Below are 13,505 nucleotides of genomic sequence, written 5' to 3'. Positions count from 1 at the left end.
TACCTATATCAGTTGAACAGCTCTGAAGACTTCACTGTTTTTTAACATGCTTATAAAGATGAAAACATTATCATTTGAGGTTCAGTGAAATGTATGCAGAAACTATATAAACATTTGTATTGCATAGTATAGTTTTAAAGGTTTGATTACACTTTAACAAAATGACTCGTTTTGCAAATAAAAAATCCTATGAATATAGCTCAGTTGATAATACGTTGATAATACACATGAGATGATGATCTAGATTTGATTCTTCCATAATATCCTTTCAAAGAGGGACACAATATTTAAGTATAATTAAACTTCAAACAAAAAATTAATTTTATAATCACCTAAAGGACCCATCCTTATAAAAATACCTCACTCAAAGCAATGTTCATCAACGATGGTACTACATGTTGCTATCAAAGCAATACATGCATATATATCCACATTAAAACAAAAGGGAAAAAAAACATTTCACTTACACATTAACAACTTTTAAAGGAAAAACTATCATGCAAAAAAAGTGATTATTTTTCCACAACAAAGAACAATAGTGATCATCATATCATGATATGATGATTCGTTTATTTCTTTTTTCTCTGGCTCCATTCTCATTTTAAATTTTTCCTATATATCTTCGTAGAACACAAAATTAGTCAAAAGGTCAAAGAATATAATAGAAGAGTAGAAAGTAGAAACCAAGAAGTGATTACCAACCAAGAAGAAGCGAAATTGAGGGGGTCAATAATGGAAGTGACTAATTGCTTTGACGAGCGTGAGATTGAATAGTGAATTAGTAGCAATCATGCTGAGGTCAATATCAATTAAATAATCGTTCGTCATTGTTGATTATTTTTGCATGAAATAAACCACTCAAATTTGTTTATGTCCACTTGCCTCCACTTTATAGGACCTTATGGGAGCCATAGGAGCTTACAAAAGGCTCTATTAGTCATATTACGAAGGCTTTTCAAAAAAGTAGATTAATTCAAATGATGGAAAAGAGAAATAACATCACGAGTTGCTAGATTATCTCAATGAATTTTACTCCTACTTCGAATCCAATTGCAACTATTTACCGCCAAGTGCGTTGCTATTGACTATTGAAATAAACGTAACATGCCAGTTATGATTGCAAAGCGATGTGTAATTGGATTATAAAATTACGTAAGGGGCTAAAATTGTCAAAATGTTACTCTTCTTTTAAAAATAATGGAGGTGATAATAACTACAACTTTTGAAAAAACAGATTTTGTTTAAATAAATCAGTTTATTTAAATTTATTTGTTGAAATAAGCATTTATTTAAATAAAATAAGCTGTTTTTTTAAACTGTTTTTGTTTAAAAAACCATTTTTTATTTATTTTAAAAAAATTTATCTATTTCTAAAAAAAAGTTTATATAAAAAATTTATTTTAAGATTAATTTTTTAAGTTTAAACAAATTCAACCTATATTTTCTATCAAATTTTTAATTTACACGAATATATGAATAACTACATCAACTAACACGGAATTGTATATATGAAACACTCTGAGATTATTTTTTTTCACTTATAATAGTTCTATCGGGTTAAAAATAGGATTACTTAATTGAAGAAATTCTTGTAATATCTGCCATAAAATATATATGTGAAATAATACGTACCCGAGCCCAGGTAGAAAATCTTGCTATCATACGGAATATAGTGGTAAAATAAGTGACGTTTTCATCCAATTTTATAATTACTATCAGTATTTAATTTTCATAATAAGTGGACACCTCTGCTATGCTTCTAAAACCAAATATAACAAATTTAATAGGTTACTCAAAAGAAAAGGAATTAATACACTATGATAAGATTGAGAGAAATCAATTTCTTACATAGATATTAATACAGAACATATGTTGAGAGGTTTGATCCTATGTATGTGTATGTAAAAACATATGCCGACAGAAGTCAATTTTTTTAAATAAATATTAGTATAAAACTTCTAAACCAAGATATAACCAGCTTAAAAAGAAAGCAAGGGATTGCCAGATTTATAGCAAAAGCAAATTATATTGTTAATGTTTTTAAATTGAAAAATACTAATTAATAATTAAATGTCACCTAACTCATGATCACCCTCATGCCTGTATAGAGGATTAGAGGCCGATAGAGTCATAATTTGTCTTAAATCTTAACACCAAAAGTAGTGGTTTGGAGGTACATGCATGTGCATGGTAACGTCTTCGTCAATAGTTTTTTTTTTTTTATATATAAAAAAAATATCATCGGGAGATTTTGCTTAATATAAACTATTTGTTCAACTGGTTTGGGTTCTTCAAAAGCTCACAAAAAAACAGAGCTATGTTTGCGTAAAATTTGGCCCCCCGATATTTTTATTTATTTTATATTTCATTTAACATGTCTCTACTTTGAAATACAATATTATTTTCAATATAAGAACATTAATTTAAGAGAGCAATAATGCTTTGTTAGATTATAAAAAAATAAAGAGAAAAGAAATAAAAAGGATGAAAATGTAAAAGAGATATAGAGTAGAAAATATGTGTTCTTATGATGGATATATAGAAATAGGAAAAAGAAGTAGAGAAATTTCTTTCTACATATTTGAATTAGAAAAAAATGTGTGAAAATAAATAAATTATATTCATTTTAAAAAAATTAACTCAAAAACTTAATTTTTTTACAATATTATTTTTTCTTAACATAAAATTATTTATTATTTTTGTTATAGAAAAATTATTTTAAAAGAAAGCAAACAAATGATACGATTCCTTTCTTCCAATTTCATACCTTATCGGTGGAACTCACGTCATTTTATTTTTCTATTTTTTCATCTCAAACGAACAATAAAATATTGATATTTCTATTTTATCTGTTTCTTCTCCCTTCCCTCCTAAATAGACCTAAAACACACACATTATAAGTGGATTCAATAAAATTTCAAGATTGCTAAATATCTAACAAAATTTATTCGTTTTACTAAATAATTAAATTTAAACTTGATTTAAGCTTGATCGTATAATTACATAAACCCAATTTTAATAAGTTCAACTTTTAAAATTTGTAAATAACTTATGAGTTTGTGCGTCACAAAAATAATGTTAACTTTAGATTAAAAAAATACATAAGACAATATTTTATGTATATTTATAATTTAATAATTTGACATTATTAAAAAAATATTATTACCTTGTTTTTTATGTGATTATTGTTCTCTCTTAATTTATATTACTCTTATCATTAAAAAGGTGTTTAAAATTACAAAATCTTCAAGAGATTTGATAATTATAGAGAAAATAATTAATAATATAAATAAGTTACTTAAAGACTCATTTTTAAGAGTTCGTTTCGTTATATTGTGGCTAATTATAAGGACACGAAATAATTAAGATTATGATTAAAAATTTCTGGGACACAATGTCCTAAGTACCCTTTTTTAATAAGAAATGTCCTAATTAAGTATGTTGAGTCATTGAGAAATGTCCTAATTAAGTATATTGACTCATTGAGTGACATGTGGCAACAAATTTTTTTTACTGCAAAAAAAAAGTTTGTTATGCTTATGCAGTTATGGTTTTGTTAAAATCAAATTTAGCCAAGCACAAATAGATTGTAAACTAGTAAAGTTTATGCGTTGAATTTATCTCATTGAAATAAATAAGACAAAATGAAAATTATTATTCTTTTTGTAAATAAAATCTATATTTTAATACTCGATTTAATTTGAGTTGACTTGTTTATATACTCTTTCATTTTGTTATAATTGTTTTTGCCACCTTAAATTCCAATAAAACTACATTTGCAATATATATATATATATATATATATACACCATGCACACACACTCTTCGCAATTTTGCTTGTTTTTTTCATTGTTTGATTGAAGACATTCATCGTTCATGGGATCATTTACTTGCAAGAAGGTATAGTAAAGAAGTTACATATGATTTATATATGTCACTGCCTGTACTAAACCAACCATGAGTTGATGTGAGCATAGATTTTGTGTTTGGACTACTAAAAACATCAAGAAGAAAAAAATTCAACTGTAGTAGTGAGATTTTTCAAAATATCCTTAGTGAATGACAAATTGATTCCAACATATTCCATAGTGAGATTCAGAGGGTATGGACCAACTCACATGTCAATTTCATTCTTTGAGTCTTTATGTTGCGGATACGTACATATTGAGTCTCAATGGAAATACTATATGGTGGAGATAATTCAAGTGATAACAAATAGAGATTTAATATTAACAAGAAAAGTCGAAGATTCCACCAAAAAAACAAGTTCTTCTTAAGCCATGTGTTGCAAAGCTTTAATTAAAATTATGATTTAATTACTCATTTAATATTTATATTGACAAATTATTTATGTTTCAGTCCATATACTTAGAAAGTACTCATTTTAATCCATATGCTAATACATTTAATTTTTTTTATTCTTTATACATAATAATTTTAATCATTTTTTAATCCCTACAATTATGAACAACAATAACTAAAACGATTAAAAAAATATGTGTAGAGACTAAAATAAATAATCTTTAGGTATAAGAACTAAAATTAAAAAAATTATGTGTCTATTAAGACCATACGATTACTTAACACTAAAATCAAATCATATTCCTTCAACCAAACCTTATATGCTCCATTGTTTTATTTTTCCTTGCCATAAATTTTAGTGTTTGGAAAAGGCGAAACAATTCACAGTAGAAATGGGAAAAAATTGTGAGTAAATCTATGTTTTTTAGTAAAAAAAAATTGTTTTATCCCAAAATGGTATTATACAAATTCATTTATGCATTTTTATTGACTTTTCTTCTGTAGAGAGTTTTGATATATATATATATATATATATATATATATATATATATATATATATATATATATATATATAACTTCGTAATTTATTTTTTGGTTGATTTATCATTCCCTTTTTTGATTGAATTAAGTATTTACATTTTTGTTTCTTAATATTATTTTAAGTTGCTATATATGTTGCTTTTTTCAATTTTTTGAATAAAGAGATAAGCTACATAGTAACAAAATATTGACTATCAAGTGTTGAATATTGTCTAATGTGAATGGCAATTTAATGAAAGGTGAAGATGAACCTTCTATTAAAACAGGTGAGATAAAAGATAATATATTGTTGCTTTTAATAACTTGGTTTTCTAATGATACATTATTTTTTTATTAAGCTTTTACAATATATTGTTTAATTTAATTATTGTTTCATCATCTAGACAAGTTATAATCAAATAATCAATAACTCGTTTGGATAACCATTTGAGAGAGGTGGAGCTATGTTGAAAGAAGGATAACCTATATTACTTTTGAATGAAAAAGTAATTTTGAGAGGGATCAAATGATCATTCAAACATAGGCTAAATATACCCTTTTATATTATCTTACAGCTAAATTATATCATTTCAACTTTCCAGCTGGTTTCAACTTCAAACTTACAAAATTTTCAAATAATTTATAAGTTTCTTTTAGATAATAAGTATAAAAATAGTAATTAAAAACTAATCATATAATTCATTATTCAAGACTGAACAAACGCCAATTTTCAGCTGAAAGAATATAATTAAAATTACATTTTTTTATAAAAAAATTAATCAATAGAGTGATCATTCGCAACATTATATGCACAAAAAGCCAACATGCCAAAGAACCTATCCTATAGCTCTACTTGATGCATTGGTGGATTTCCTTCCACGCCATCTCCAAACTCCAAAGCATTCTTTTAAGAGAATTGTACTACATTATTTTTTTTTTATTTCAATATCTTTTTAATTATATTAATTTTTGCTTTAATATTGCCATATGCTAATTTGAATTTTGACATTAGAACTCCGGAAATCACATCAGCATTTTTATAATAGAGTTTGACGATAAAGATAAAAAGAATAAAAAATTGATAGTATAGAAATCATAAATAAAAATAAATTTATTGAGCCTATTAGTAAAAAGTAATATATTTATACAAAAAATATAATTACCTATATATCTATTTTATCAAAGTAGAAAAAAAATATTTAAACCTGTATTTTTAATAAGATGTCAAATTGATCAATTTAACAAACACAACTCTACCTCAACCTTGTGGTGAGTTACAGGTTGAGTTGAGTTCACATATCATTTTTTTAATATAAAAAATTTAAAAAAACTTATAAATTGATCGATCAAATAAATAAATACATATAGATAATTTAAACATAATGTCTTACTAAATAATCTTAACACAAATGTTCTGAGTTAAATAAATGTAGAATAATAAAATAACATAAATCTTGTAATATTTTATAAAATATTATGTCCAATTAAACAATATATAACTAAATAAACTATACAAAATGTAATAAAAGTAGAAACATTTTTGTTATTCATATCTCTCACAAAAGATGCATCTGATTTATACAATTCTTCAAAACAAAAACAAAGTACTAATTTAGTGGGTCAATTTAACTCAATTTATTTTGATAACTTAAATAGATTGATTAATCTAACAAAATAAAATAAAGTACCGACTCAATTAGTTCAACCCAATTCAAAAGATATTAGATGAATTGATAAGTTCGATTTTCTTTTTTAACAAATTAATATTTTAATGACTAATATTTGTTACAATTTATTTTGGTGACCTAAGTAAATTGAGTGCATGTTTTGGTATTCATTGCATGCCAACCGTTGGTGACAAAATAAAATCAATCACCTTAGTTTTAAATATATATTTACTATTTAATTTCGTGAGACTTATTAAATAAAAAAGTTAAATAATTTAATACATCACACCTGAATTATATCCAACAATAAAAAAATTATATAAAGATGTGTTATCGCTTATCAACCTAGAAACTAGAATCCTACATGTTCTTTCACCCTATTGCATTACATCATGTCCCTGCCACAGCATTTATTTATTTTCATATTTGGATTAATCTGCCGCTACCCTTTCACTCATAGGTCACCACACTGAGTAGACCCTTTTGCTTCTGACCGTATTTTGCTATCAGATATTGATTCACCTTTTGTTGTTTTTTCTCCTTCTCTTCAATCTTCACTATCATTATCTCTTCTTTTCTTTTCCACTATGACCCACAAACACATGGGATCCCATTGTGCCCCAATATATGCACATCACATGCATAGTCTTTGATACACACCCACCTCACTGAACCACCCAATGTTCAATCAGAAACCATAATAGACAAGACACGTGTACGGTGAATGAAGCATGGGTCTTAGAGGACTAGGTTTCATTGGCGGTTCACAATCTTTACCTTGGAATGACAAGAAAGAGGTAGCTTCTTGCATAGAAAACCTTGCCTTCCTCAAAGAGTGCAAAGTGCAATATTAAACTTGTAGGCCATTTTACAAAAGTAAGCGTGCAGAAGCAAATAAATAAGTATCACTGGACTTGGAAAAGCAAAAGGGGAAAATCATTGAATATTGTTATTGTCCAAAACATCATTTTAAGGAATTTTAAAATTGTAGTAGGAGAGATTCGATTATCTATTTTAGGATTGGTGTTATTGAAATATTAAAAACTTTAACTGAAGTTGTTTTCTAAATAAAATTTAGTCAAATTTAAACACCCCTTTAATCTCATGCAAATTCACCATTATTTCTTATAAAAACATGAGACGTTTACCTTACGATGAAAAAATGTTATTAATTTATTCATATAATATTTTACATAATCTTATTTTTATTTCAATTATCATATCAATTATTTTACAATAAATGCATCTAAATTCTTTTGTTCTTGTAGGATATTTTTTTAACCATGATAATTAGAGTATGTAGCTTCCTAATGACATTTCAAGAAATTCTCACAAGTTTCAATCCTTTTTAGCCATTATATGAAATCCAGAAATTAATCACACTTAAAATTTTTATTTCTTTCTCGAGAATATATTCTGTAAAAATAAAATTCAAATCCTTTCCAATAACTGAATGCATTTTCAATCAACCTCGTATAATCAATTTATTTTAGATTTTTAAGTAGCTAGGTTGAAATTGACCCTATTATACTACATTTAATTAACTCACATTTTACTTTAATTATATAAATTATAATCTTTAAGTATCTTATATGTTTGTATTTTTCATTTTTATTTAATTTTATATCATTATTAAACATTAATTTTTAAACAATAAATAATTTTCTTTTTTTTTATAAGCATTTGTTCTTTATATAAAGAAATATGCATAATTTAAACAACTTATCTTATCAACTAGAAGTGTGTTTGATTTTTGGTGGATGAATTTCAAAAGTACGTTTGAGGGTAAAATAAGCTTAAAGTGATGTCTATTACCCTTCAAAAATATATTTGCTAATAAATTTTTACCTTAGAATTGGAGAAATAAAATTTGAGATAATTTTACAAATTTCAATCCAAATATGCATCGGATTGAATCTAATTTCAAATTAAGAAAAAATAATAACAAATTCCTGAGTCTAAACAACCCACTTAAATATGTCCAATGAAGTTGCTTTAGTCAACTCTCATGCTCCTTCAAAAATAATAAAAAATTCCTGAGTTTAAACCCACTTAAATAAGTCCAATGAAGTTGCTCTAGTAAACTCTCATGCTACTTCACTTTGCTATTAATTTATCCTTTTAACATAATCATCATCAATATGTCAATATATAAAAGACAATAAGTTGTACAATTTAAATAAAAATTATCAATGTTTAGCCCAATATAGATATAAAATAAAATCTGTAAGAAGCGGTGCAATAAGCTGAGATTGCATGAGTGGTAGTGTAGAATAGCATCATAGCCGTTCGGCATTGAAAACTAAGAGTATTTTCAATAAAAAAAATTAAGTTATTTTTTTCATATTATTTTTTATTTTTAATATCTTATATCATTATAAGAAATTTATATATAATTTTATTTTAATGATAATTTTTTTAAAAAACTTTTAAAAAATTCACAATTTTATATCTTTTTTATTTTTACTTAATTATATTTTAATTATAATATTATCATGTATCATATAAGTATTAATTTTATTATTAAAAATTATTATTTTTTAAAATACATATTTTATTTAGTCTAACAAACAAAATTATTTATTTATTCACTTAAAAAAATCCTTAAAAAAATTCCAGAAAATGCTATAATAACAAGTGAGACCTTACTTCTTACTGCTACAGTAACAGTCAACACTGTGTCAGCTTTCCCAGAAGAGAGGGTCTTTCTTTGAACTTCTCACACTATCCCCACACACTACAACCTTTCCCTCTCTCTCTCTCTCTGCTTTGGTAGTTCATGTCATGGCGTTTCTGAACCCTTTCTCTCTCCACATTCCCATGTCCTTGTTGTTCTTCTTCCTCTTCTTTTTTTGCTTCTGCAAAGCCAGTAGTACTACCACCTCCACCACAAAGTCACTGTCCCCCCCTTCTTCACCCTCCACTACTTCCTCCTCTGACGTTGAGCTTCTCTTGGGAAAGATCAAAGCTTCACTGCAAGGTAGTAACTCTGACAACCTTGTTTTGTCTTCATGGAACTCCTCCACCCCACTTTGTCAGTGGAAAGGCCTCATATGGGTCTTCTCCAATGGCACTCCTCTCTCATGCACTGACTTGTCCTCTCCTCAATGGACCAATCTCACACTCCTCAAAGACCCTTCTCTTCACTTGTTTTCCCTCCGGCTCCCTTCTGCAAACCTCTCTGGTTCCCTCCCTAGAGAGCTTGGAGGGTTCCCTATGCTCCAAAGTCTCTACCTTAACATTAACTCATTGGAGGGTACCATCCCTCTTGAGCTTGGTTATAGCTCCTCTCTCTCTGAGATTGATTTGGGTGACAATATGCTAGGTGGGGTTCTTCCACCTTCTATTTGGAACTTGTGTGAGAGGCTTGTTTCCCTTAGGCTCCACGGTAATTCTTTATCTGGGTTAGTTTCTGAGCCTGCATTGCCTAACTCTTCTTGCAAGAATCTGCAGGTGCTTGATTTGGGTGGCAACAAGTTCTCTGGGAGTTTCCCTGAGTTCATCACAAAGTTTGGTGGCCTAAAGCAGCTTGACTTGGGGAATAACATGTTTATGGGTGCAATTCCTCAAGGCCTAGCTGGGCTTAGTCTTGAAAAATTGAATCTTTCACACAATAACTTTAGTGGGGTTTTGCCTTTGTTTGGAGGAGAATCCAAGTTTGGTGTGGATGCTTTTGAGGGGAATAGCCCTAGCCTGTGTGGACCACCTCTGGGAAGCTGTGCTAGGACCTCTACACTGAGTTCTGGTGCTGTTGCTGGCATTGTTATTAGTCTGATGACAGGAGCTGTGGTTTTGGCTTCTTTGCTGATAGGGTATATGCAGAACAAGAAGAAGAAGGGGAGTGGGGAGAGTGAGGATGAGTTGAATGATGAAGAGGAAGATGATGAAGAGAATGGTGGTAATGCTATTGGTGGAGCTGGTGAGGGGAAGCTCATGTTATTTGCTGGAGGTGAGAATTTGACATTGGATGATGTGTTGAATGCAACTGGGCAGGTTTTGGAGAAGACTTGTTATGGGACGGCTTATAAGGCTAAGCTTGCTGATGGAGGCACCATTGCTTTGAGGCTGTTGAGAGAAGGTAGCTGCAAAGACAAGGCTTCTTGCTTGTCTGTTATAAAGCAATTGGGGAAAATTCGCCACGAGAATTTGATTCCTTTGAGAGCTTTCTATCAGGGGAAGAGAGGGGAGAAGCTCCTTATTTATGACTACCTGCCTCTCAGAACCCTTCATGATCTTTTACATGGTTTGTTCAATACACAACCCTTCCCTAATGCATTTCCTTTTGTTGCGTTTTGTATTTCAATCATACACTTGAACAATGGCAATTCAAATTGCACTGCCTCTTCACTTTCATTTAATCCATTTAAAACTGTCATCGTAAATTGAAGTGTAAAAAATCAACAATTTTTTCAGTGTCTAACTCTTTGTAGTGTGTTAGTGTCTAATTTTTTAAGTTTTCTTCAGACTGAAAACTTTATACCAAAGATAGAAGAAAAATGTTGATGAATTTAGCCTAAAAAGAAAAGAAATTATACTTGCTGTTCAGATATCTGAATAATCATGAAATCTAATATAAGAAACTCTAGGAAATGATGTTGTCTCCTTCTAGCAGCATCCTATGCTTGTAATAGCAAGAACTTGCAACCTTTCTAATATATGTGATCACATATGAATATTTATTAGGCCTATCAATAGGGTAACTGTTATGTCATAGCTGGAGGTTCTCCTTTATAATTTGTTTAAATTTTTTTGAAATCAGACTGAATTTAAATGAAAATTTAAACAAGTGATTGTGAACTTAAAGAGTTGTTTGGCTTTAGCAAATTGAAGTATTGAACTGCTTCACCATTGCTTGGCATTGACCATTATGTTGTGACTTTAATTTTCCACAGAAGCTAAAGCTGGAAAACCAGTGTTGAACTGGGCTAGGCGACACAAGATTGCGCTGGGCATAGCGAGAGGTCTAGCTTATCTTCACACAGGACTTGAAGTTCCTGTCACCCATGCAAACGTAAGGTCCAAGAATGTGCTTGTGGATGACTTCTTTACAGCCAGGCTCACCGATTTTGGTCTTGACAAGCTGATGATTCCTTCCATAGCCGACGAAATGGTAGCGCTTGCTAAGACGGACGGCTACAAGGCTCCTGAGCTTCAAAGAATGAAGAAATGCAACTCCAGGACTGATGTTTATGCATTCGGCATACTGCTGCTTGAAATCTTGATTGGGAAGAAGCCTGGGAAGAATGGAAGAAATGGCGAGTATGTGGACTTGCCTTCGATGGTGAAAGTGGCGGTTTTGGAGGAGACGACGATGGAAGTGTTTGATGTGGAGCTTTTGAAAGGGATAAGAAGCCCTATGGAAGATGGGTTGGTGCAGGCGCTGAAGCTGGCAATGGGGTGCTGTGCACCAGTGGCATCTGTTAGGCCAAGCATGGATGAAGTTGTGAGGCAGTTGGAGGAGAATAGACCAAGGAACAGGTCTGCATTATACAGCCCTACAGAAACAAGAAGTGGAAGTGTTACCCCATTTTGAGCCTTCCCTTTCAACATGCTTAAGCAAACTAGTGATTTTTACTTACTACTTGTGTTTCCTTTTTCTCAGCTGAATCTGAATATGAGGCTAGTTTTTGATGATCTAGAGAATGTTGTAATTTTTGGTTTACTCCATAACTCTTTGCATCAGGTAGTCCCTATTGTTTTTGAAATCAAATATAGTCACACAATTATGCAAATTCGTGCTTCTGGAAATTGTGCAGTGCTTCACCTTGCTTTACTAATATGAATTGTAAGCAAAAGCCTTAGGCTAAATATGATGCCATATTTATAAACAGAGAATATTTAACATAGAAGAGGTCCTGATGAAATAATGGATTTATCCTCTTTAAAGGGACTTGTTCAGGAGGACATTTCGAACAACTTTAGTTTTTGTTTGATTTTGGTTCGACAATTTTTACTCTGAATTTCCCTATTAAATATTTTGATTATAAGTTTTTTTTTCTTTCTCTCTCTTTTTTTTTTTTTTTTTTTTTCCATTTTTGGTCCTTTGAAATTCAAAATAAGTTTTGGATTTCAGGAGCTGCTTTAAGTTTGGGTTGAAGAAACGTTGCATTTAGAGACCCAAAAGCCAGGCGGAGGGCATAAGACACATAATTTATGTTCGGCAATTTTTTTTTTCAACTTTTAGTTTTTTTTACAAGTTTGATAAACATTTTTTAAATATGTTAGAATTTCACTATTTTTTTCACTCTTGCTTATCAGTTATCACTCTTTTTATTCTCCAACGTTCTTCTTCAGTCTCTTTTCATCAATTATTTTTTATGAAAATAATTTCTCTATAAATAAAAAATTACAAGAGTTTAAAATTAATTAAAAAAATTATAATTATAACACTTCAAAATATATTTTTATATTTAGTAGAAGAATAAAATTAAAATTTATAAAAAAAATTATATAAATATATTCATTAATATTTTTTTACATTTTTTAATTAGTTTAACAAATATTTATAATTTAATAAGTCGATTTAATAATTTTTAGCTATCAGTAAGTTGTTTTAATTAATTTTGCATAACATAGCGATAAGACAAGTTTAGCCCAATCAATACCGCGTTGCACTCATGACCAGCTTGAACTTGAACCTACATGGCTTTTACTATTTACATTTCCAAATTTATAAAGTATACTCCCTTTTTAGTTTTTTTTTATTAAAAAGTATTATTTTATATAAAAAATAATAAAATCTCTATTTTTGTAACTACCTTCATTGTTCTTTAAATCTTATTTTTACAACCTTCGTCTTTTTTTATTCTTTAAGCCTTAAATTTGAACCTTTATCTTCATTATTTTTAAACCTAAATTTACACCTTATCTTCATTATTCCTTAAACCCCTTGCATGTATTTTCTCCCCCTCTTTTCTTCTCCATAAAAATAATAGAATTCCATCATAATTTTATTCTCTAAATTGAATACAATGTCTTCGATCAAATTAAATATTAATATCACAAGTTTTCCATCAA

General features: G+C 29.0%; 1 protein-coding gene across 1 annotated transcript; it reads left to right on the top strand.

Annotated features, from left to right (window-relative positions):
* The first annotated feature begins 9,151 nt into the window (after window positions 1-9,151).
* On the top strand, window positions 9,152-12,236 carry LOC114394772 (putative kinase-like protein TMKL1). The gene is made up of 2 exons (XM_028356445.1): window positions 9,152-10,731; window positions 11,381-12,236. The coding sequence occupies exons 1-2, from the start codon at window positions 9,273-9,275 to the stop codon at window positions 12,019-12,021; spliced, it is 2,100 nt and encodes a 699-aa protein (XP_028212246.1). The 5' UTR covers window positions 9,152-9,272; the 3' UTR covers window positions 12,022-12,236.
* Window positions 12,237-13,505: the final 1,269 nt, after the last annotated feature.

Source organism: Glycine soja, chromosome 18 (genome assembly GCF_004193775.1).
Source record: "Glycine soja cultivar W05 chromosome 18, ASM419377v2, whole genome shotgun sequence".
In the NCBI taxonomy this organism is placed as follows: Eukaryota; Viridiplantae; Streptophyta; class Magnoliopsida; order Fabales; family Fabaceae; genus Glycine; species Glycine soja.
The sequence above is the reverse complement of the archived record's forward strand: the minus strand, read 5'-3'. Positions and strand labels throughout refer to the sequence as shown.

Excerpts from the sequence above, each read along its gene's own strand:
- LOC114394772 (XM_028356445.1), top strand. The coding sequence starts at position 9,273 with ATGGCGTTTCTGAACCCTTTCTCTCTCCACATTCCCATGTCCTTGTTG. Across the intron at positions 10,732-11,380 it reads CCTTCATGATCTTTTACATG|AAGCTAAAGCTGGAAAACCA; the intron begins GTTTGTTCAATA and ends AATTTTCCACAG.